Here is a 24713-nt window from a genome sequence, read left to right on the forward strand (position 1 = left end):
AAAGATGGCTTGAACAGTTCAATTTAGAATTAAGTTAGTAATTTTAAACTAGGTGGAGTTTTTTTTCAAAGCTAATCTTACTAATATTATAAATGCGAATCTTTGGATGTATGGAAGGCTGTAATAACGTTAAATTAAAGTTAAAAATAAATCTTTTATATATCATAATAAAAATACAAATATCATAAAAGAGATTGAAATAACTCAAATACAATATGCAGTGTCGAATAAACGTCTCCACATTAAACATACATGTAACAAAAAGTCTCACAGTCAAGTTGGTATAAAAACAGAGCGACTCGTGAGAATTTTCACTATGCAAATAACCTTGTTTCAATGTTTAAGACAATTTTTGATCTTAGCACTTTAAAACAAGTTGTGTCTTAAACCTGACGTCGCGTAAGTTGAATACTATTTTAAAATAATACCTCTTTTATACATTTTATTACAATAATTTAGTTCATTAGACATATAAATAAAAGTTAGTGTACTAAAATTTCATTTTTTGACCTTTGTCGAATGTGTCTAGAACATTCTATAATATTAAATTGTTATTATATTTGGAACAATGGTTAAGCTATTATTATTATTAATTATAATGCTTCGTGCTTTAAGAAGTAATGAACCTCTGTTATTATTAATCTTTTAATGAGTTATTTTTATTAGAATAATAAGCGAGTTTACTAACACATTTGCGATTAATTTTGTTTGTTACTATGAGAAGCTAACAGTAGGTTTTTATTGCTGATATAAATGAACAAGAACATAATGTCATCCTTGTTTTATCCTCCTTGAAATAGATAAACAACAATATGGTTTTGTACACGCGTTGAGGCAATGGAAACTTATGACAAATAATTTCTTGATAAGTCTTTAAACGTTTGTTATGACTTAAATATTTAATTTTGATAAGTTGTATTCTTAATTACTTTACTCCGATAGATGTCAAAAAGGCAAAGGCAATCGAGGCGTGAGGTAACTTCGGTTTGAATTAAACATTTTTTATAACATATTCCAGAAACTTCGAAGAGTTACTCAAGATGAAGTGCTTATTGTTGTTACCGATGTTAATGGCGCTTGTTGCAGCTGAGACTTACAGTACAGAGAACGATGATTTAGACATTGAGGCGGTTGTAGGTGATTTAAACACATTAAAATCATTCATGGACTGCTTTAATGACAAGAAACCATGTGACGCTGTACAAGCTGATTTTAAAAGTAAGTTTTCTTCTGTTTCCTATATTTAAATTATAGTTTTTAATATAACACAATATAATTTAACACCTGCCAGTCTCTAATTCAAGCAACCAGATACAAATATATTGTAGAGCGGACATTAAGAGCACTTTCATTTATTTTTAAATGTTTTAAGAATATGAGCATCGTTACCGCTGTCAAGTGTCAAGGGAACTTATTAAAAAATTATAATATCATCCGCATTTATAATATTAGTAAGATATTTGTTCCCCGGAATATCTGTCTGTCTTTGTTTCCCGGACTTTTTAACCTAATGGATTAACCTAATGGTAATAATTAATTTCCTTACGAATTTACATTTTATACAAAGTAAATCGTAACAAGGCTGGTTTTTACTCTTCCTCATAAGGTACCTTGCAATTTTTAAAACAGTAAACATGTAGACATCCGTCGGAATGGTATTTAAATGTAAAACCTGTTAAATTAATTGTTGAAGTCGCTAACCTATATAAAAAGAATTAATTGTGGATGTAATAAATTAAGAATGTGTTTGAATGTAAATGTATAGGTAATCAGTAAAGATTGTCTACGTGATAATATTTAGATGTAATGTTAATAAGATTAATCTTGCGTACTATTTAGAGGTTATTGTACTCTTACCTTAAAGGTAATGCGCAGATATGTTTTTGTTTTAATGACTTTTATTAGAAAAAAATTGAATGTAAAACTTTAATACAATTGAAACAAAACAATAACTAAAAAAATCTACGTAACAAAATATTTGCCGCTACATTTTAATGTCGGAATTTACCAAAATGTACATAATAACTATCTGTCGCCCTCGACTCTGTCCGTGCGGAATTAAAAAAAACATAATTAATAGCATGTGTGTTCTGCCAGACTATGTTCTACATGTGTGCCAAATTTCATCAAAATCCGTTCAGCCGTTCCCGAGATACCTTCAAACAAATATCCATCGATCCATCCAAACAATCGCATTTAGAATATTAGTAAGATTAATAATGATATCCATTTTCTGTTTTTAAGATATAGACTCATGGCACTAGATGAGCTAGTAATAAGTTTATTAACAAAAAACTAATAACCCGCTCAACTAGCATCGCAGTAATAAAAAATACCGGACCTAAGACGTGCAAATCTTATCTCATGTATCATGTTCTTTTAAAAATAATATAATTACATATTATACATTAATTCTTTTTACAGAGGACTTGCCTGAGGCGTTCCAAAACGCATGTGCTAAATGCACGGCAGCACAGAAACACATCTTCAAAAGATTCCTCGAGGAATCCGAAAAGAAAGTAGTCGATGACCTCAACGCTCTCAAGAAGAAATACGATCCAGAATCCAAGCACTACGCTGCACTTTTATCAGCCATTTCAAAGTCTTAGAGCTACATAAAACTAGAGATATCGTTTAATAAAATAAAGATAAAAATTCAACATTAATCCTTACTGATGTATAGCTAATAAAATATCGAATCTCTCTTCTATCATGAAACATAACTTAGGCATATTAGATAAAACAACATACGATCAAACTGCGAATGTGATTTTCAGCAAATATCTTATTAAAAATGATTAAATATTATATTTAAAGAGTTTTTTTTACCCGTATCAAAGCTTTATTTCTTTCCGATGCCCCATATCTTTTTTCGTTAAACTCCTTTGTCAAAACTATACAACAGTTCCGAAAAAAACACATTCAGTCATATTTTAATAGCATATCATATGTAGCAGTTTGTATTATTTAAATCGATCTATTTACGCCAGTAATCAGTTTATAAATACATAGTTACATACATTACACATCTTTCGGCAGTGGAATTTTACACTAATTATTACAAGTATCATTATCATAGCATTTAGCGACATCGTCTTTGTTTCGTTAATCATAATCATCAGTGGTCCGTGAATCAGGCAACTTCGATTGTCATCAGCCATACCATAAAAGTTTTAATTTTATTATCAACGCATTACAATGATACGTATGACTCATTAAAACAATAACTAAAAGCCTGTTTTTCGTAGTTTAAAGCACATGAAATATTTCAGACGTCAGTCACACCCTCAAAAACAATAACAAAAAAAAACATAACTCACGCCCGTAGCCCAGTGGGGTATGCAGATACCACAGACCTCCATTTGACGCCTTTCCTTACGTTTACGTCAACGTCTACGTTTATATGCGTAAAATTGGAGAATGAATATATAACGGCTGATAGAGATATATGGAAGAGCAGTACATACTGTTCGACCACACGGTAATGAACAGGAGGTGATCACAGTTTTAATTCTAACATTTTATTATATAAACACTGAATCCCATAACCTAAGCGTGTACACCCAACATATTTTTAGACATCATTAGATAGAATCCTTTGGCGCGAATGGCGCGCTTTCGTTACCAAGTCAAATATCAGATTGACTAGTGAGGGGGCATAACCGTCGATATTTTAAAAAGGCTAGTGTTGCGGCGATACATCGGCACATTGTTGGATTTTTTGCCTAACAATATACATTTCCATTTGATACGATTTGGGGCACCTCTTTACTCGTTCATCCACCCATGTATGATACATTAAGATAATTTGGTAATTGTTAGGTTAATATAAATGTTTTTACATTCTCATGTGTCCTCTTCACATATTTTGAAGGTTGCGTCTGAGTAACTCGTATTAAATACGTTGTTATAGAACGGTAGAGTCATTTGTGTGGATCTATTCAGGATATAAGGATATATTGATTAAACGACAGTTAGTATGCAAGTGGTTGTGTTTGTGTTTCTCGTGTTTCCTTTGTTTATTTCCTCTGAGAATGAATATTATGATCGAAGATATGACTACTACGATGTGGATAATTTGTTTCAAAATCCACGTTTGTTGACGAAGTATATGAATTGTTTTTTAGATAAAGGACCTTGTACACCAGTGGGAAGGGTTTTTAAACGTAAGTTAAAAATTAAATATTCATAAATCAAATTAATGAAGAATATTAATCAGAATTTACTTAAGTTTAATATATATTATTATAATTATTATAGTTAACTTATGTTTAATTGTTATTCATAACTCACAGTTAAGTAATACAAATGCGTCTTTCCTATTTATATAATTTTAAAAAACCTTTAAAATAGTCATGAATCATAAACACTTAATTAATTGCTTTTAATTTTACTCACACAAATCACCTTCGCAAAAGTTATTATATGTTAATGTACATAAAATAAAATAAAAATGTCCAAGGATATCATGATAACAATAGCACAGAGAATACAATTCCTCGGTCTAAGTCTCGCATTTTATTTATTAAATAACTAGCTGTCGCCCGCAACTCTGTCTGTTCTTTAAACAATGCTCTACATCTGTGCCAAATTTCATCAAGATCTGTTGAGCCGTTCTGAAGATACCTACAAACAAACATCCATCCATCCATCCATCTAAACATTCGCATTTATAACATAAGTAAGAAGAAAGATTTTAATATTTCTTGGTACTTGGTATATGAAAACATTACAATAATTGCTAGGTTACTATAACGTATGTAAGGAACAATGATGAAACGTAAACTTTCTTTAATTTTGGGTTTTGGGAGCATTGCAATGAAACAGCGTCACGATACAGTATTAACCTGGTCTGTGACTTGCGAAATGTTCCAATATGAAAAAAATATTGGCGTGTACAAAATACATTGGTACAATATTTATAGTAAGGTATGTTATGATTTTTATAAAACTACGCTATTGTCGAAGAAGGCAAGGGTATTTTGATTGGCAATGGTGATTCATTCGATGTTTCGCTTCAATAAAAAAAAAGGTTATACTTGGAAATAAAAATATGATAAATTAAATTTAATATTTTCGATGTTTGTAATACGTAAGTACTCAATCAATTTTAATGGATCTATGCGATTACTTGGCTATGTTTTTATTTTGTTAAATTGATTTTGACGTGTGGATTTTAGAGATATTACCCGAAGTGGTGACATCAGCCTGTGCGAAGTGTTCACCATCTCAAAAACGTCTGGCGCACAACACATTCGAAGCCTTCGACAAATATTTGGCCGACAGTCGAGATGAACTCAAACGTAAACTCGATCCTCAAAATATATATTTCGAAAGATTCCTCGAAGCAATATCTACAGCTTAAGTTTATAATATTATAGTTGTATGTATAAAATGTTTACTTAAAAAGTTATATAGATGGTAAAATATGATGAATGAAAATATGATGGTAAAATAGCATAGAAATCGTTCCTCAAGTTACTGATAAATGAAGATATAATTAAGTGGTTAAGTTTAAATTAAGCCCGAGTGGAGTACAGTAGGTACAAGTTACATAGAGTGGGTATAAGGAAAATGTCTGTTTTAAGATAATGGATGATTTTAAAGCACCAAAATTCAATGTATGTTTTAATTAGATAGAGAATTAAAAGGTTTTGTGTGTGAACTCTACAATGGATAAACTTATTCGTTGCTTCGAACTAAAACAAACTCGATTTTTCGAGCATAGAAAAATTAAAAATCTTTGCTACCTGCTTAGATTATTAGCTGGCCATATTACAAAAATTATTATTCAGTTTTCACAAGATAATTTAAAATGTGAAACAGTGTTATCACCGCCTTGTATGGAATTCAGCCCTTTGTTTACTTAATAAATGCGAGCTTTTATCATATTAAATAACATTATGTTTATGTCAAAGGCCTACGTATAAACAAAACAACGGTTATGTAACAAACTTGTATTACTTTCAAAGCTCTGCTCGTTCCACTTCACGGTAATTAACAAATTTCAAGGATTTTCTCTAGTTCATTGGGTTTATTCCAAATAAATTGATAAGTTTTTTTAATCGTCAAATAAACACAGTACAATGCGTCTCAATTTTTTACGAAATATTACATGTACTATGTAGTAATAATAAACTTTATTGCTATATATTACCGAGTCTATATTAAGACCTTATATACTTTACTTTATTTACAAATGTAGTCAATGTTCTTTTCTTTGTGAGCCTCTCTTCATTAATTACGATAGTGTTGTTGTAAATTAAAAAAATAATGAACTTTACATTTTTAAAGTAATAAACTATCTTTCTCATGTTTTCCTTAAATTTTTTCAAGAAATTATTGCTCAAGACGATTTCCTGATATAGTCAACAAACTGTCCACTATAAAACATAGCCAGTAGAACTATAGAGGGCCCTGCTATTCTTGTAAGTTGTTTTAAAAAGAATCTCTATGATAAAAGCCGAAAGGTTCAAAGTTGAATGTCGGATAAGAGGTGCAAATGGTCTGCACGACGAGGAAGGTAGTGGGTTAATCAGCGTCAATATAAAAGCACTGTCGCTTTCAATGGTCGCTAGTTCATTGGGTCTACTATAGAGAGTAAAAGGTGGGTGAACGAACTGTTGTCGGCCATTGAGATTTATCAAGCCAAATCATATTGTGTTTTGTGTTCCATAATGTGGTATCATAATTTGATTTAGTGATTTTGTAGACAAGTTTAAAGTTTATCAAAGGCTAATTATATTAATAGTTTAATAACGTCCAGTAAATTATTATTTGTGTAAATTAACTAACGATTTCGCAAGTAATAAAACATTATAACCTTGTCTTTAACATATTTAAGTTCAAATGCTACTTACTCTAAGGCAGAACTAATTTAGATTCAAGTCAAACGTTCGTCGTCCATGAAGGTAGCTCGCTGATACAAAACGTTTTCTTCATTTATTATTCGGGACAAGACACATTCGGATAGTACTCTTTACTATCAACTACTATTTAATTTCAATTTATTTGTAATTGCAGAAATAACTTCAAAATGAAAACCCTGGTGGTGTTAGCTTGTGTGTTATTGTCGGTGTACGCGGCGGACAAGTATAATTCAAAGTATGACAACTTTGATGTGGAGACATTGATTACTAACGAAAGATTGCTGAAGTCTTACATAAACTGTTTCCTCGATAAAGGCAGATGCACAGCTGAGGGCACTGACTTTAAAAGTAAGTACTTTTTTTTCTTTATTATCATAAACATTTAGATACTAGGTTTATTAAATCTTTAGCTAAATAAGCTCTCGCCAACGTCGCCGTCCGCACGTAATTAATAAAAACTTAAGATGTGTTCTTCCAGACTATGGTCTATGTGCCAGATTTCAGCGAAATTTATGCAGCTGTTCTGGAGTTATCTTATACCAAACATCCATCCATCCATTCATACTTCTAAACTTTCGCATTTGTAATATAAGGAAGATAAGATAAAAGTTAGAGGTCCGATATACGAGTAGGACTATAAGAATAAATTCATCTCGTATATTATCGTGAAGTAATTTAACATTTACTTTATGGATGTTAAATGTCGTCTTCGTCTTGAATCCGTTACATTGTTTATGCAGAAAACGTTCCATTTTATAACTCAAATGAAGTCAAGCGGAGTCCGACTATAATTTTTGCATAAAACGGGCGAGGTCAAGGCAACTGTTGCCCTCCAACTAGACGACTCTAATTTGAGGTTATCAAGTTGATATATATGATAAATATTTACTTAATTGTAATTTGCAAAACTCTTTACGCAATGTACTAAATGCTTACTGGTTTCTTATTGAAATTCGAGTATTTACAAATATGGACGTCAATGATCAGTTCATTTTAAAAATCTGTCCTTTTTACAGTCAAGATAACTGGAATCCATAATAAACTTGTTATTATCACATGTAGTTCATTAGTATTCGTATTGGTAGTTTAATTATTAGATTTTAAACCTTTGGCTGTTATCCAGTTTTAGACACGACATAATGCTATTTTTTATTCAGTCAAATAAAGGGTAAAACTTGCGACAATTCTGCAGAATTATCCAATGTACTGATTTTTATTAAAAACTTTATTTTATTAATTTTTCTTCTTTTTTTTTACAGAAGCCCTACCTGAGGCCATTGAGACCACTTGCGGCAAATGCACTGAAAAGCAGAAGCTTAATATTAGAAAAGTAATCAGAGCCATACAACAGAAGTACCCAGGTCAATGGGAGGATCTCGTCAAGAAAAACGACCCGAGCGGCAAACACCGCGCAAATTTCGATAAATTCATCCAGGGAAGCTAAACTTATTTATTTCGCATTTAATATAAGTTATTTACTAAGTTATAATAAGTTTTATTCCTATGAAGACACGTATTCTTTGTTACCAATTTGTTAAAATACTCAACCTTTCTTTTGTGGCTCAATTTTAAAGTTTGTATAATAATATGTTGGGGGTAAGACCACTTTAAAATGTTATTGTTTATACTGATACTCAAATAATGCTCTTATGCTTTCGTGAACAATTTGTTAAGCATAAAAAAATAATTGTTATTTATTTTGAAGATGAAAGATTAGACTGAAAATAATAAAGAATTGAATAAAATATATAGTTTATTTTCGTCCTATAAGAACCTCTGGCTGAATTAGGTGAACGGCTGGCATTTGAGTGTTGAGCAAGTTTGCAGGCCGGTCGGTTGCATGTGTGTTTGTATGTCAACCGCAGCGGGCCGCTTGCGCCAGCTGGCAGCACCTCTGACGTAAGACAGACATCGTTGTATAACCTTCTTATAACAAGCAACGCAACCATTCCGCATCGTTAGGCTTTACGACACTGAAATTATAGTTAATCTTAACAATATTATGGACCAACTAGAGTTTATAGCAATAACAATAAATCAACTAAGTTATTTTTCTTATAGTCTTTGTACTCGCTGCATATTGTTATACCGATGTTCCGACAGAAAGCACATACCGTTATTCAACTTTTTATCCAAAGTCTTCCTTATATTAAATATTATCTTTCAACTAAGTTGAGACGCCTGTTTTACAATGTTCAAGTATGTCGTGAAGCTACTTGCAACTTATTTGTCAAATAAAGTCATTTCGCAATTACTAAATAAGCTGTTAGAAATCCAAACTATTTTTACAGGAAATATTATGTTTTAGTTAATTTATTTGTATTTATTTATCCAGCAGTATACTTAGATATTGTGAAAAGGCCAAATAAAATTGATTATTTTATTCAACGCATTAAAATTAAACATTACTTTAACATCGAAGTTTAGTATACAGGATTGATTTATACACACGTATAAATGTCGAAATAAAAGTCGGAATTTCCATCTGCAATAATATAAACACAATGAAACTCTAGTCGAATATTAATTACGGGTATATCCTATTGCAAATGCTCGGATGTACGTGTTACAACTTCTTGACATGCTTCAGTTACCAAGGGCTGCTTTTATAAATGAACTATTAAACAAAACCTTACTTTACTCGGGTATAGTTAGACATATTTAGAAAAAATAAATAGTAAATATCTTTGTTTAAAAATCTTGTTTTTGTAGACAGAAGTTTTAGGTTTAGGAGTTTATCCGTCACGAGGTTTCAGATCTTTTTCCGAAAAACTATTTAGTTATAACTAATCTGGTATAGCTAGACTAAGAAGAAATGTTTCGATGCCGGACTTCAGATTCAATTTTGGGACAGATCCAAGTTTAAATAACAATAAAGCAGATTTTCATTTGCTCACAATTTTATTGAGTAATGCTCCGTTAAGTGCTTATAAAAGATAAAATACAACAAAGCCAGTAGTCGTTAAAGGATTACAGCGCACATTTATTACCCTTTATTTTTATATAGTTAAAGGGGAATAAATAGTTTGAAATATGTTAAGAACATAAAATTACTCTTCAGCAACAAAAGCAGCGAAAGCAGATTCGTAGTCGCGTTTAGGATCATATTTATCCGCAAACTTGATAGCGTCATCCGGATATTTTTCGTAAAGAGCTTTGACAATCTTTCTTACGTTTTTCTTTTGTGGTTCCGAACATTTAGCGCATGCTTCTTTTATAACTTCGGGTAGAATTTCTAAAAAAGTATTAAAAGAAAAACAATTAGCATTTATTCAGATTAAAAAGAGATTACTTTTAGTTCCAACAAAATAATGAGGAAAATCGATACGAAATGTTTTACGATTCCGTGTGTCTTAATATGAAAAAATGTTTCCTTAAAATAAATTTCCGAGTAAATCTTGTTTATTTGCATTCAATAAACAAGCTGGGAAGACATGACATGAATTTCATGAACAGCTCAACCGATCGACACGCTGCATGGTTACTAGTAATACACACAAGGGATATATATTTATTATATATCCCTTGTGTGTATTGTGGGGATTATAACCAATAAGGAAACAATCTCTTTACCTCAGTTTCTCAAAACCGATGAAGAAAGTTTGATCTGATCAAATTTCAGGAAATGATTTCTCCCACGGAATATATTTCAAATGGTAAGTTTATACGTTTTGTATATTACTGCAATGTCTAAGTCATATTATTTGCACAATTTACTATATCGTAATAATAAATAAAGAGTCACGTCAAATAAGGCAACACCGACTAATGTTTTTTTTAATATACAGTAAATGTTTTTCATTTTCATATATCGATCTTAATATATTAACAAAATGAATACATACTTTTAAATTCCTCAGAGAAATCTGCAGTGCATGGCTTTCTATCGAGAAAGCAATCGACGTAAGATCTAAACAAAGCGTCATCAGCAAGCACTTTGTTTGCGTCAACTTTGTCATAAGCTGCATCATAGCTCAGCGCCGTGGGTATGAGCATCGCAAGTACAAGGCTTAGAAACACCATTGTTCTGGAAGATTTATATATGACAACATTGTTACTTACTACGAATGATGAAGAAGTGAGAGAGGTTTGTCAGGACCGTAGTGAGGACACTTTACAATAGCGTATGTACCTCGCAACGGTAACTTCGTTTAGTAAAACACTACGAATTTGGGGATATTGTCGATGTTATTATTATATTAAATAAAAAGACAACTTTATATTAACCTGTATTCCTGATGTTTGTCAATGCCGGATCACTTGTATGTATTTCAATCCAAAATGTTACCATTTTATAGAGAAAATATAGGGAAATAAGCAATTTTAATAATATCCAAAATAAGTTAATGAATAATTTTGTCTGTGGCAATTTCAAAATAATTTGTATATCGCCTAGATTTTTATCACACGATATATTGTTCGATACTGCAGCGGCCTTCAATAATGATTGTTATATGTTTATTTTGATATTGCGATAAGAGATATTATCCTTCGGACATACAAATATTGTTATTATCAATTAAATAATTCAACATTAAATTCTATATAATAATTATAGGAACTATTATACAACAGTTGACAAATATCTTAGTGGCTCCAAACTTCGAGCAAGACTACTTCGTTGCACAGAAAATAATTGTAGGTGTAGGGGGCGCTGTCGGATGCGAAGGGAGAACTCAGCGAACCACGATGACCTCGGGCCATTGAGATGTTTGAAACCAACTATAGATAATTAAAATTATTTCAAGAGGCCAGCTCAAACGAGGAAATACCATGAACTCACAGTACTGTAAGTGATCACTGCCGAAAATCTTGTTGTTGTCTCTGTTCTTATTCAAGTTTAATGTATAACCCACGAATATATCCCAATCAATTCTTCAATCCTTTCGTCACTTTCGTCGTCACGTCAAAAATTGAGCGGAACATTAGAACATTTGAATTCAAAATGCATAGTCCAAACAGATCAATGTCTGTCGAGTCAGCTAGTACTTATTTAAAAATACAATAATTAAAGAAAATGTCGTAATACAAGCTGTTTGTTATTTACAATGTAAACATTTATCTTAGTAAACATAATTGATGTACGATGTATGAAAGGCAATGATTCATGAGTAAACAATAACAAGTAATGATGCGATCGGCCTCAGTTTCTTCTACTGCGGAACTTCCGCGTTGTGTCCACTTCCGTTGCTGTATCGTATCTCAAATCTTAACAATTTATTGAAAAAAAAACACCTACTGTAAACAATAATTAATAATTATTGTATTAAAATATTATTAATTTATTGTGTCCTCGCAGATAAAGGTTTTTTAACTATTTTCGTCATCGAAGCGCCTGTCGAAATATGAAGAGCATGTTTACATGTTTGGGTTTTTATTACAGCTCCTGTTAGAATATTATTAGCATATTTTCATTTATGAAACTTTGCATTATAAACTATATTGTAATTATTTAAACCTAAATTTTAAAAACTATTTAGGAATAACTATTGACAAACTTTATTTTTTAATTCTATCCAAGGTTAATTTACTACCCCAAAAATAATATATATAAAAAATACTAAACACACTAATAGATAACGGTACCATAATTATTGAATACAACTATTTATTATTAACATATGATTATTTTTATTGAAATAAACAAATTTAGTTTAAAATAAATAATTCAAAAATAAAATCAAAAAGGTTCATGGCAATGTCTGAATCAGTCAAGTCATAATAATTGAGACACGATACAGCGACCAAGAATAAATAGTAGTAGCAAGTAACAAATAATAATCCTGCAACGGAAAGCAAGATTGGCAATACTCGATATTATACCCCTATAAAGTTATCGGATAGGTCTATAGATATTTTCTTTATGAAACACCATTAGGTCTGAATATCTTTTTTAGTATTTCAAACTACTACTTAAAATAATATTTTGTCGCCGAAATATATGATTTTATTTGGCGCTATGTAAAACGTTGACTAAATTAATAATAAATTAAACTATTGTACTGGACCACTTGAATCATTGAAGTGTCGAGTCGATAGAAACTACAAAATCCTTGCCAACATAAACCGGAATACGAGACGCATATTGAATACAAATGAAGTACTCAGTAAACAGATAAATATGAAACAGTAGTGAATATATAAATATTCAACTGTACTTCTTAGAATAACCAACGTGAACAAGAAATAAACATTTTTTTTAAATTAGTCGTTGCTATCCATCTTTATTAAGCTTATTATGTATCTAAATATGAAAGATGATGCTACCTATATACAAAAAGAATCAAATAGAAAATAAGGAAGCTACTTTTACTTTGAAAATAATGTACAAAACTTTTTGTCACCTCTCTTCGTCCATCTCTCTCTCATTCTTTTAAAAAAACCGAGATAACGATTTCTTTGTGTGGAAATGTTCCTTCATAAGAAGCCAATGGTTAAAATATAATTGCCTACCACGAAACATACCAACAACCCACTATACAACGCATAAGCGATCTGAATCGTCAACGACCGAGCCTTTACTAATCGACTCAATACCTTAATTTACCAAGGGACGTTAGTTCCCACAGAGAGTGCTCCGAAGAATTGTATGGAACAATTCCTGCCGGAGAGTTCCGTCATCGGATGATCCACACAATCCAATGGTTGGCAATCCTCACGTGTGGTTTACTCCAAACTTTCTGCCTCACAAAGCAGCGTTGTGGAATGGTCTTTCATCGACGGTATTTCGAAACCGCTACGACTTAGGGTCCTTCAAGAAGCGAGCATCTCACATTAGCCGTAAAAGTGGGAACATTTGCAGATCTTGTGGTATTGCGGATGACTGTGAGCGGCGATGATCACTATGTTCCCTCTGCTTGTTTCCTTCTTCCTTTAAAAAAAAACTTGAAGTAGACAATAAGGTACTAGTAAGGGATTTGAAGTGAATTTATCTTCATTCCACTAAGGGACTTAGGCCCTTTTTTCAAAAGGGTATACTTGTGGTGTAATAAAAATAAGAAAACAACAAAAACAAAGTTCGATTCACTGTTAAGGGCATTGACATTGCATAAGAAACATGTTTTGGGAGACAAAGACAATTTGTTATTACACTGTTTATACAAAGTTTTCCGTTATATGATGTTTTATAAAGCAAAAAGTGTTGTATATAGTTTAAGAAGATAATTAATACGATCATTGACACACTTTTTTTAATTCTGTACACGGCAAACGTTTTGTATGCGGCCCGTTACATCGACCTCTTCCTACATCGAGGACTGGTTTTAGAGAAATGTTTGCACCCCACTGTTAGGAGTCGGAGAAACGACCATATCGACATTGGCCGTCACACCCGAAGGACTTGTGTACTTTCTTTCAAGTGAGTGTTACTTGTTTTAAATAATTGCGCTTTTACGTCGTTTAGAAAGTACGGTTCTAGTATTGTGAAAGTAGCGGTATAGCAAAGCGTTGACCGAATTCATTTATACTGTTACATTGATTTTAAATAAAATTATAATTGTTGAGTATTGATCAATTTGAAATAAGATTGTCTTCAGAGTATACGACAAATTTAAAATCTCGCGCATACAAACGATTCCACATACTACAAACAATTTAAAGTATTGCAAAGAACACCATTAAACTTTTGAGTCAAGCTACATCCTGTATATTGAAGAAAAAAAATGTAAAACAATTATTCTTGTATTTGTTTATAGATAAAGATGAAGCAGTGGTTATTATGCGTGTTCGCGCTGACGGTGGTGGTGTCATGCTCCTCACAACAGCAGTACGTCAACCGGTACGACAACTTTAACGCGGACTCTATCATACAGAATGAGCGGATACTACTCGCCTACTACAAATGCGTCATGGAGAAGGGACCTTGCACTAAAGACGGCAAGAACTTTAAACGTAAGTGAACATAAACAAATTGTATGAACATCTCCGAGTGTTCTTTTTTGATTTACGAATTCCAACTTTTGTTTAGAGGCGAAGACTTCTAAAGAGGATATGTTCACACTAGTTCGTCAATTAAAAAAAAATGTTATTTAGTTATTAGTCGTATGACAACAATCGTTCGTGTATTTAAATATGCGATAGTAATAATTTAAATTTTCGAAAGTAGTACTATTATGATAAAGCTTCTTAATAGCATTGGATGTAATTGTAGGCACAAGTACAGAACAACAGGAAAACATAATTGATTTATTTTTAAAGCATATTTAATTATAAAGAATTTAATATTATATTTTAAAATGCATCTCTCAAGTTCAAATATGCAGTTATTATAACATAGTTAAGCTACATAACACTGCAAAGATTTTCCAAAATAATTTGCGTCTTGCAGTTGTTAATACACAAGAGCTTGAAAATATTTAAATATTGGATTCATTTAGATATAAATAGATGTCAATGATCGGATAAGTTTGTAGATTTTACGAGTTATAATCCAGAAATGCTACACAAGTTACAAAGTAATGGAAAATAACATAAAAAGGCAGTAGAATTTATTAAAACACATTGCTTATGAACAATTATTGAAGTATTTCAAACGATTGGATATTTTCCGTCCTTAAAGCGATTATACATTTTATATTAATTTAGGTGTTACAAATAACATAACACGTAATAACACAGACAAAGAGGTTGGCTAAATTATAGAATTTTACGCGTTTGTGGTTTAGGCCTCTTAGGAAAGAAGTTAGAGATGATAAGATACATATGTTCAGTAATAAAGTAATCCTGTGAAGTTTGTGATCTCTGCCCTCATTACTGTGGCTTTCGACTGCAGATACATATTGGTTCATATTGCCATCCCTTACATTTTCTTTAAATAAAATAGAGACAACAATAAGGATATTTGTCAAAACCCAGTTAGGTTGCATTAATTTTACAGTTTAAGATATAGTATGGTCGTTTCATCATTTATAGTCGACTTGCTGAAGCCCGCGATTTTGTCCGCGCGGAATAAAAAAACTTAAATAATACCCTAGGTGTTCTTTCAGACTATGTTCTACACCTGCCTGCCAAACATTAGCGATATTAGTAAGATGTAAAGATTTTTTCTAACTTTCCAGGTGTGCTGCCAGAAACCATCTCAACAGCTTGCGGTCGTTGCTCCCCGAAGCAAAAGGTTGTCGTCCGTAAGCTACTATTGGGGATCAGGGCTAAGAGTGAGCCTCGATTTTTCGAACTACTTGATAAATACGATCCCAGTCGGTTGAACAGAGAGGCATTGTACACCTTTTTAGTGACGGGAAATTAGTTTTATAATCTTAAGATCAAAATTAAATAATTAAGTTTAAATTATTAAAATATTTTGTAACAAATTAATATAATATTCATTCGTAAGTTTAAGTACAAAGTAGACTGACTTGATACTTTCCTTTATTTTTTTAATAAGTAAAAAATAAAAAGAATAAAAGAAAGTTATCGATGAAAAATAAATAAATATTTTAATGTATTAAATTCATTAAAAATTAAAATCATGTTGATGTTGAAATTGCATTTAAAATTTTAATTAAATCTCTATTGTGTCTTTAGTATGTTAATAACGATTCGTGATATTAAAACAAATGTCATAAAATAAGGTCTATTATTATAACAACTATAATTACACGGTTTATACTAACAATAAACCTACGTCCATCATCAAGTAGATATGTTTATGGACAATTATCTCGTGTGTACTAAAAATCTTTCCAAGAATGCGATGTAAACGTGTACAGTCGCATGGGTAATAACTTGTGTAATGATAATAGTATCTATACTTGTTTAGTATTAATTGCTAGAACTTAAGTATCTTTAATATTGTATTGAGCGTGACTGTACATGAGATATATAAAAGAGTCATGATCCATTTGTATCTAATCAGATAGAATCGAAGTTGCAAGATGAAGTTGATTGTACTTGTTCTCTGTGTGACGGCTTTGGCTTTCGCTGAAGATAAATATGAAGACATTGAGGATAATTTCAATTTGCAAGAGTTGATGGAAAATGATCGTTTGTTAACTGGATATATTAAATGTCTGTTGAACAAAGGACCTTGTACTCCAGAGGTTAAGAAAATTAAGGGTATGTATGATTTTATTAAATACAAACTGGCACCTGAGAATCCGTCCGCTAGGTATTAAAAAAAACTTATTAACAATATAAATAAAGAAAAAAATCATAACTAAAAATATTCAAAAGTATTGAGCTTTAATAAATTAAAAAAAGCTCAATACTTTTAAGAAACAATTGGGTTTCTGAGACGTTATGTTTTATATCGTCCCTGTCATCTTAGACAAATCAGAGATAACAATATCTTTTAAATGGGGCTTTTTATCTCAGAAACCTACGGTTAGTGCATAGCGGAAAGCACTATAAATAGTACGCGGTAAGTAACAAGCGTCCTTATCTATGATATCTTCCTTAACCACCGTATAAGACTTGCAGCTAATTGTCTGCTTTACTAATAAGATTAAGTACCTAGTCCTCGTTCACAAACCCTTACTCCTTGTTTATATACACACTGCTAATAGTCCTTGATGACAAAGTAACTAGAAGCAGAATGATTCAATAATGTTTTCATTTGTGTTTATTTTAATTATTATTTTTAATTCTTATATATTTAGGACTTATATATATTTGATTTGATGCTGATTTTTATAATTTACTAGCTGTCGCCCGCGACTCCGTCCGCGTGGGATTAAGAATAGATGTTGGCCGATTCTCAGACCTACTCAATATGCTCATAAAATTTCATGAGAATCGGTCAAGCCGTTTCGGAAGAGAATGGGAACGAAAATTGAGACACGAGAATTTTATATATAAAATAAAATCAAAAACATTTATTCAAATATATTTTTTTAAATTAATAATGTCATAACAATTTTAATTTAATTTGTTACTGTACAAAAGTGTATGTAAAATAGCTACTTTAGTGTATAGGATTTGTTTTATGTTTGTACAAGTTCGAGTAAATTTTTCAACTTAAAGGAATATATAATAAGTTTTTTTTTTAAACTTTTTCTTCTTTATAGAAAAACTTCCTGAGGCACTTGCTACGAACTGCGCTAAATGTACTGACAAGCAGAAACAGATGGGCAAAGTACTCGTAAAACAGGTGAAGAAGGCACATCCCGAACTGTGGGATGAACTCAAGAATCTCTACGACCCACAAGGCAAATACCAAAAAGAGTTTCAACAGTTTCTCAGTGATTAAATCTCGTTAAAACGATATTTGGCAGCAAATAAAAATTGACGGATTGTTAAAATAAAAAAGGAATATTTTTGTATGACTATTTTTATTATAAGGTTTACGTAATTCTAATTACACGAATAATTCAAACTTAGCTAAATACATCAACAAGCCACAGCCATGTCGAAGTATTATTACAAAAAAGTCTCGTAAATTGCAAGCATCGAATTAATAAAGTTTTATTTTGCACATACGCGAGCTTTTTTTTCCTTCTTCAGATAATGTCCTGCACGTTTTATATTAAAAAGATCGTTAGACAATTCGTCTATGTTGCAAAACAAAATTATACGATAATTACTTAATATTACATCCTTATCTCGGGACTCACTACTAAATATATAATCACCTAAAGGCGACATATTGAAAGTAGTAATTGGAAAAGTATCTTTTTAAATCTCTTCTTTAATCATTCAGTCGTAAAATTTTCCTTTTCGGAAAATTTCTGCAACGCCTTTTTGAAGGTCTCATAACAGACCCAGCCTTGGGAATGATATTTTTTAGCCTCCTCCCAAATTTCATTGAATTTTTCATCACTAAAATCCTCTCCAGCAGCTCTGAATACTTTCTTCACGAGGTCTGGTTCACGTTTGGCATACATGTCGCGATGGTTGACATTCATTAAAGCGAGAACACTAGGAGAAAGACATGACTTGACATCAGACTCTTGTGGTAAGTAGGTTCTATGGGCTTTGCAGTAGTAATTAGGTGTAATGGGATAATCTAAGTCAAAGAACCTCCCAGAGGGAACTCCAGCCATACGAGAGATATCTCGCTCTTGATCAGGTTTAAACGTTTCATTATAAGTAGTACAATAGTCGGTACATTCAGGCGGTAAATCGGGAATGTGAGGAATACATTTAATGGCTTCTTTAAAATTAATAATATGCGTAAAAAATTTATAGTCAATATTTTCTCCATCGAAAGCTTGCCACTTTGTCAATAATGGTTCTATTAAAGAAGAATCAAACCTTATCAACTTCGAGGCACATAAGTTATATACAATGTCTCGATGTAGCCAACCAGATTTTTCACAATCGTAATATTTAAGTCTTAAATAAAAATCGATAAAAAATTTGGGCAAAAATCGATTTGACAAACATTTACGAACAGTATTGAGATGAGCTAAGCATTTCCTATAGAATTCACGTTCTGGATTAAGCTTACAGAAGCTCAGACACTGTTCAACATGATCAGGTTTACTTAATATTCCAAATGCATAACCCTTTGGAACATTGTTTATATTATTATTAGGTGTTAACACCTTTCCTAGTCTAGATTTGCTAGAATCTTGATGCGTGGACTGGACTGTATTTAAAATCGTACGATTTGCTGTACCATCAATGATCTTATCATCAGTCAAGCATCGTTTAACATGTATTCCACGTTGGTCAGTATGACTTCTGTGTCCGTATGTGAAGTCTGGATTGAATGGTGGTTCACAATAATTACGACTTATTTTAGTAGCGGGTAGTTTTGTAACCGGCGTTTGGCCTTCAATGGGTATTTTTGGAAATACTAAATCATATAATGAAATGTGAGGTGACTTCATACCAAAAGTCGTGTTATAAACATCAAGACCTTCCGGTAAATTCGGTACTGGATCTGGGACCCTTCCAATTGCTTTCTTCCAATAGGAAGCATAAGACGTCTCCTTAAAATCTTCAACAAGAGTTTTAAATTTGGTTTGAAAAGGCGGGTGTATAAGACTTGCAGCTTCTCCACCTATGCCCGCGTTACGCATATCTGGTGGTGCAGGACGACGTAGGGGTGCAGGAGGTTTTGGTATTTCAGTTGGTTTGATAGAGTCACCGATGAGTGCATCTACCCCCTCTTGCAGTAGATAGTGTTTCAAGTTATCAGCGAGTTGATTATCTGGCTGTGCAGACGGTAAGCCTGCTGCACAAATCTTTGGGGTTCGGTCGATGAACATGCCCCGATTTCCTTTCCCACCACATGTCGATTTTTGTCTGCCTGACGGCATGTTAGTTATTAATTGTTATAAATGTACAGGTAAGTAATTTATTTTTTTATAAAATAAAAATAAGCAACAGAAAATTACACGTAGTAGTGACAAGGAAACGACAAGTTATTGTCAGGTGTGACAATAAGATTGAAGAAAAATATGAAGCAATAAAAAAAAGTTATTTTGATTAATATTAACTACTTTTTGTAGAATGAAAAATGTTTTAGGATCATTTTGGCAGCGTTAATACAAAACAGAACCGATTACATATAGAATTCTATAGGTAACCTACGGTGAAACATTTTATTCGTGATTCGAGAAGACGTTTTTATAAGCCATATGATAAAGTAAATGTTATAGCATACTGCTGGGGTGGATCTCTTTGAAAAGGTATAGAGGTGTGTTAATTTGTCAATACCGTTATATACTCACCCTCTGGATCCGCTAACGAAGGCTAAGTTCTGGTTTTACCTAAAAATTATCAAAATCTGTCTGTTTATATTTACCTAATTTGATCATAAATGAAACAAGCTGTAAAATGTTGCAAAATATTTTTTATTTCAACAATTAAAAATGCTGGAATTTAGGGGAACGTAGAAAATAATAAGAAAATAAGATTATGGTAAAAAAATATAAGAGATATTAAAAAAAAACTGCATTACAAAATACAAATTAAAATCTATTACATAATTTTTTTTTCCAAAAATAAAAAGATTTTTCTAAACATTGTCAACGATAAAAATAAAACGTATTAAAATTAAACATACAAAACTATCCTATTAATTTAATTAAAACTATAAAAATAAAAAAGTAAATAAAGTAGTTAAATAAAATATAAAATTAACTTGACGTAGATTCAATTAAATAATGAAATTCTTGAATCTTCTAATTTTTTGTATTTTCTGCATCAGAAATTTTTCGTAACGCCGTCCTAAATGTCTCAAAACAGACCCAGCCTTGAGAATGATATTTTTTAGCTTCCTCCCATATTTCGTTGAATTTTTTATCACTAAAATCGTCTCCAGCAGCTTTGAATACTTTCCTCACAACGTCAGGTTCACGTTTAGCATACATGTCGCGGTGGTTGACGTGCATTAATGTAAAAATACTGGGAGCCAGGCATGACTTGACATCTGACTCTTGTGGAAGGCACGTTCTAGTCGCTTTGCAACAGAAATTAGGTGTAATAGGATAATCTAAGTCGAAATACCTACCAGATGGAATTCCGGCCATACGAGACTCATCTCTCTCTTGATCAGGTTTCACCATTTCACTGTAAGTGGTGCGGTAGTCAATGCAATCCGGTGGTAATTCAGGTATGGGAGGAATATATTCAATGGGTTCTCTATAATTAAGAATGTGCGAAAAAAACTTGTAGTCAATATTTGAACCATCAAATGCTTCCCACTTTGATAACAAATGTTCTATTAAAGATGGATCGAATCTTATAAGTTTTGAAGCACAATAATTATATACAACCTCACGAGGCAGCCAACCACTTTTTTCAGTATCATAATATTTGAGCTTTAAATAAAACTCGTTAAAAAACCGGGGTGGAAATCGAGTTGACATACATTTACGAACAGTATTAAGATGAGCTAAGCATTTTCTGTAGAACTCACAGTCCGGATTAATTTCACAGAAACTTAGGCATTCTTTAAGATTATCAGGTTTTCTTAAAATTCCAAATGCGTAACCCTCTGGAACATTGTTAATATTATTATTGGGAGCTAAAACTTTTCCAAGTCTAGCTTTGTTGAATTCCTGGTATTTGGATTGAATTGTATTTAACACTGTTCTATTTCCATTTCCGACAACGATATTACTATCAATTAAGCAAGTTTTGGCGTATGTTCCACGTTTGTCAACATGAGTTCTATGGCCATATGTTAAATCTGGATCAAAGGGAGGTTTACAGTAATTCCGATTTATTTGGGCAGCAGGAAATTTTGAAATTGGCGTTTTATCTTCAATTGGTACTTTTGGGAATACCACATCGTACAATCTTTCTGCATCAGGTAACTTCCTCCCAAAAGTCGTGTTGTAAACATCTAGTCCTTCAGGTAGCATTGGTATTGGATCTTGTACCTTTCCGAGTGGTTTTTTCCAATAGGAGGAATAAGTGGCTTCTTTGAAATCATCTACTAGAGTTTGAAACTTAGATTTGTTTGGGGGATTTATAATACTTGCGACATGTCCGTATATTCCGGCAAACCGCATGTCTAATGGTATAGGATGACGTAAAGGTGGAAGAGGTCTTTGGACTTCCGGAGGCATGATAGCATCACTTATAAGTGAGTCTATCTCATCCTTCATTAGGTAATGCTGCAAGTCATCACTGATTCGATTATCTGGTTGTTGAGAAGGTAGACCTGCAGCACAAATTTTTGGACTTCGTTCATAAAACATACCCAGGTTTCCTTTCCCACCCGCCGTCGATCTTTGGCAGTCCACCGGCATTTTGTTGAATATTGAATTACTAAAATACAATATAAAATAAAACGTATTACTTGAAACTAAAAAAACGTCAAGTTGGTGTCAAAAATGTCAAAGAAAATAAACGTCGATAAGACAATATAAAGCGATATAAATATCTCTGGTTTAGTTATTTTTTTTTATTCTTTTATAAATTCACAATTAAAAAACGAGAAGTATTTTTTGTGTTTATTCGTAATTTTTAAAAGAGTTCATTACCATCATTCCCAGTCGAAGTCATGTGAACTAAGATATTGCCATATTGGATCGACATGATTTTATCATGGTGCACACACAAAGAGGTATGTACTATTGTCAGAGGTTATGAAATGGATGACAAAATCAATTAACTGTAACTGCAGTGGAGTTCTCGGATTAAGTTGTGGAAGAATATGGGCAGAGCTCGCTTCGCTTTTTCGGCGTTTTCAGGCGGCCGCTTGCTTGCTTACCACTTTATGATATCAAAAAATTACTTGTGCACTGTGAAAATAACTTCAGACACCGCAGCGTGATCACATTAAGCCATCTTACTAATATTATAAATTCGAATGTTTTGATGGATGGATGAATGATTTTTTGAAGCTATCTCCGGAACGGCTGAACGGAACGCGATGAAATTTGCCGTAGACGTAGAACAGAGTCTGAAGGAACACATAGGCTACTTATTAACATTTTTTTTAAAGCCGCACGGACGGAGTTGCGGGCTCAGCTGGTATAGTATAATATATTATTTGGACACTGATAAAATTATTTTGGAATTATATCGCATATGTCATATTATCATCTCTATCACTATGTTTGAAAACAAAGGAAACAATATTTGTTAATACAGTTATCGCAGCATCTCTATAACACATCATATAAGATATTATATGATGTGTTATAGAGATGTATCCGCTAATAAAAGTTAAGTTTTCTTTACTGCTCCTACCCGTCCCTTTTACATATGTTTTCAATTACATTATCCGGTATCATTGTTCAAAAATAAACATAGAAATATTGTAAATTATATTCTATGAAAAAGTAACATGAAAACCTTAAACAGACTTTGTATATATCTAACGTGATTATTGAAGTTGTTTTTAAATATTTCAAATAAGAAAGTGTATATTTCAGTTTCAAAAAAAACAAGAAAACTGATAAAGAAACAACATATTAAAAATTAGGTGATAATTTAAAACAACTACATAACAATAGGAATGTTTTAAAATTAAAAACGATCTTTTTAAATAATAATATAATAGCATTAGAAAATTAAATAACAATTAATCTAAAAGATAGTTTGTAATTATAAAAGTGAATTTTAAATTGAATTAAAACTATAAATATAAAATATACTAAATTACATTTCTAAAAATTAAATTACTAAACATAGAAATAATATAAATACAAATTAAGTTAATTGACGTAGTTTACGTTAACGTGACTTATGGTATAAGTATTGGAAATTCCTTATAATCTAACTAATACTATTTTCCGCATCTGAAACTTTTCGTAACGCCGTCCTAAATGTCTCAAAACAGACCCAGCCTTGAGAATGATATTTTTTAGCTTCCTCCCATATTTCGTTGAATTTTTCATCACTAAAATCCTCTCCAGCAGCTTTGAATACTTTCCTCACGACGTCAGGTTCACGTTTAGCATACATGTCGCGGTGGTTGACGTGCATCAATGTAAAAATACTTGGAGTAATACATGACTGGACATCTGACTCTTGTGGGAGGCACGTTCTAAATGCTTTGCAGTAGAAATTAGGTGTAATAGGATAGTCTAAGTCGAAATACCTACCAGATGGAATTCCGGCCATACGAGACTCATCTCTCTCTTGATCAGTTTTCATTATTTCACTGTATGTGGTGCGGAAGTCAATGCATTCTGGCGGTAAATCAGGAATACGAGGAAAATATTCTATTGCTTCCTTGTAATTAAGAATGTGCGAAAAAAACTTGTAGTCAATATTTGAACCATCAAATGCTTCCCACTTTGATAACAATGGTTCTATTAAAGATGGATCGAATCTTATAAGTTTTGAAGCACAATAATTATATACAACCTCTCGAGGCAGCCAACCACTTTTTTCAGTATCATAATATTTGAGCTTTAAATAAAACTCGTTAAAAAACCGGGGCAGAAATCGAGTTGACATACATTTACGAACAGTATTAAGATGAGCTAAGCATTTTCT

General features: G+C 32.0%; 7 protein-coding genes across 13 annotated transcripts; 3 read left to right on the plus strand and 4 right to left on the minus strand.

Moving 5' to 3' along the window:
• Positions 1-326: 326 nt before the first annotated feature.
• CSP7 (chemosensory protein 7) lies at positions 327-2810 on the plus strand. 2 transcript variants are annotated; one of them, NM_001311821.1, is given in 3 exon segments: positions 327-399; positions 1019-1218; positions 2425-2810. In NM_001311821.1, coding segments are annotated over 2 exon segments (363 nt in total). In that variant the 5' UTR covers positions 327-399; positions 1019-1040; the 3' UTR covers positions 2610-2810.
• A 2501-nt stretch (positions 2811-5311) lies between these two features.
• Positions 5312-8614, plus strand: LOC106114510 (ejaculatory bulb-specific protein 3-like). Of its 3 annotated transcripts, none has more exons than XM_013307748.1 (3): positions 5312-5387; positions 7024-7217; positions 8129-8610. In XM_013307748.1, exons 2-3 carry the CDS (start codon positions 7037-7039, stop codon positions 8311-8313), a joined length of 366 nt encoding a protein of 121 aa, XP_013163202.1. In that variant the 5' UTR covers positions 5312-5387; positions 7024-7036; the 3' UTR covers positions 8314-8610.
• Positions 8615-9775: 1161 nt separating this feature from the next.
• On the minus strand, positions 9776-11245 carry LOC106114238 (ejaculatory bulb-specific protein 3-like). Of its 2 annotated transcripts, XM_013307355.1 has the most exons (3): positions 11097-11245; positions 10715-10896; positions 9776-10104 (listed from the first exon to the last, which is right to left on the minus strand). In XM_013307355.1, exons 2-3 carry the CDS (start codon positions 10890-10892, stop codon positions 9920-9922), a joined length of 363 nt encoding a protein of 120 aa, XP_013162809.1. In that variant the 5' UTR covers positions 10893-10896; positions 11097-11245; the 3' UTR covers positions 9776-9919. The 2 variants fall into 2 exon arrangements, with proteins under 2 accessions (XP_013162809.1, NP_001299472.1); NM_001312543.1 differs by lacking the exon at positions 11097-11245 and having other exon boundaries at positions 9920-10104; positions 10715-10892.
• Positions 11246-14176: 2931 nt separating this feature from the next.
• On the plus strand, positions 14177-18283 carry CSP14 (chemosensory protein 14). Of its 3 annotated transcripts, none has more exons than XM_013307352.1 (3): positions 14177-14226; positions 14564-14759; positions 17873-18283. In XM_013307352.1, exons 2-3 carry the CDS (start codon positions 14570-14572, stop codon positions 18052-18054), a joined length of 372 nt encoding a protein of 123 aa, XP_013162806.1. In that variant the 5' UTR covers positions 14177-14226; positions 14564-14569; the 3' UTR covers positions 18055-18283.
• Positions 18284-18371: 88 nt separating this feature from the next.
• LOC106114229 (EF-hand domain-containing family member B-like) lies at positions 18372-20140 on the minus strand. The gene has a single exon (XM_013307344.1). The coding sequence runs from the start codon at positions 20069-20071 to the stop codon at positions 18497-18499; it is 1575 nt and encodes a 524-aa protein (XP_013162798.1). The 5' UTR covers positions 20072-20140; the 3' UTR covers positions 18372-18496.
• A 756-nt stretch (positions 20141-20896) lies between these two features.
• On the minus strand, positions 20897-22604 carry LOC106114228 (EF-hand domain-containing family member B-like). Its single transcript, XM_013307343.1, has one exon. It carries the CDS (start codon positions 22511-22513, stop codon positions 20939-20941), a length of 1575 nt encoding a protein of 524 aa, XP_013162797.1. The 5' UTR covers positions 22514-22604; the 3' UTR covers positions 20897-20938.
• A 1383-nt stretch (positions 22605-23987) lies between these two features.
• LOC106113984 (EF-hand domain-containing family member B-like) lies at positions 23988-24674 on the minus strand. Its single transcript, XM_013307043.1, has one exon. It carries the CDS (start codon positions 24672-24674, stop codon positions 23988-23990), a length of 687 nt encoding a protein of 228 aa, XP_013162497.1.
• Between the last annotated feature and the right edge of the window lie 39 nt (positions 24675-24713).

Source organism: Papilio xuthus, unplaced genomic scaffold (genome assembly GCF_000836235.2).
Source record: "Papilio xuthus unplaced genomic scaffold, Pxut_1.1 DF828142.1, whole genome shotgun sequence".
Lineage (NCBI taxonomy): Eukaryota > Metazoa > Arthropoda > Insecta > Lepidoptera > Papilionidae > Papilio > Papilio xuthus.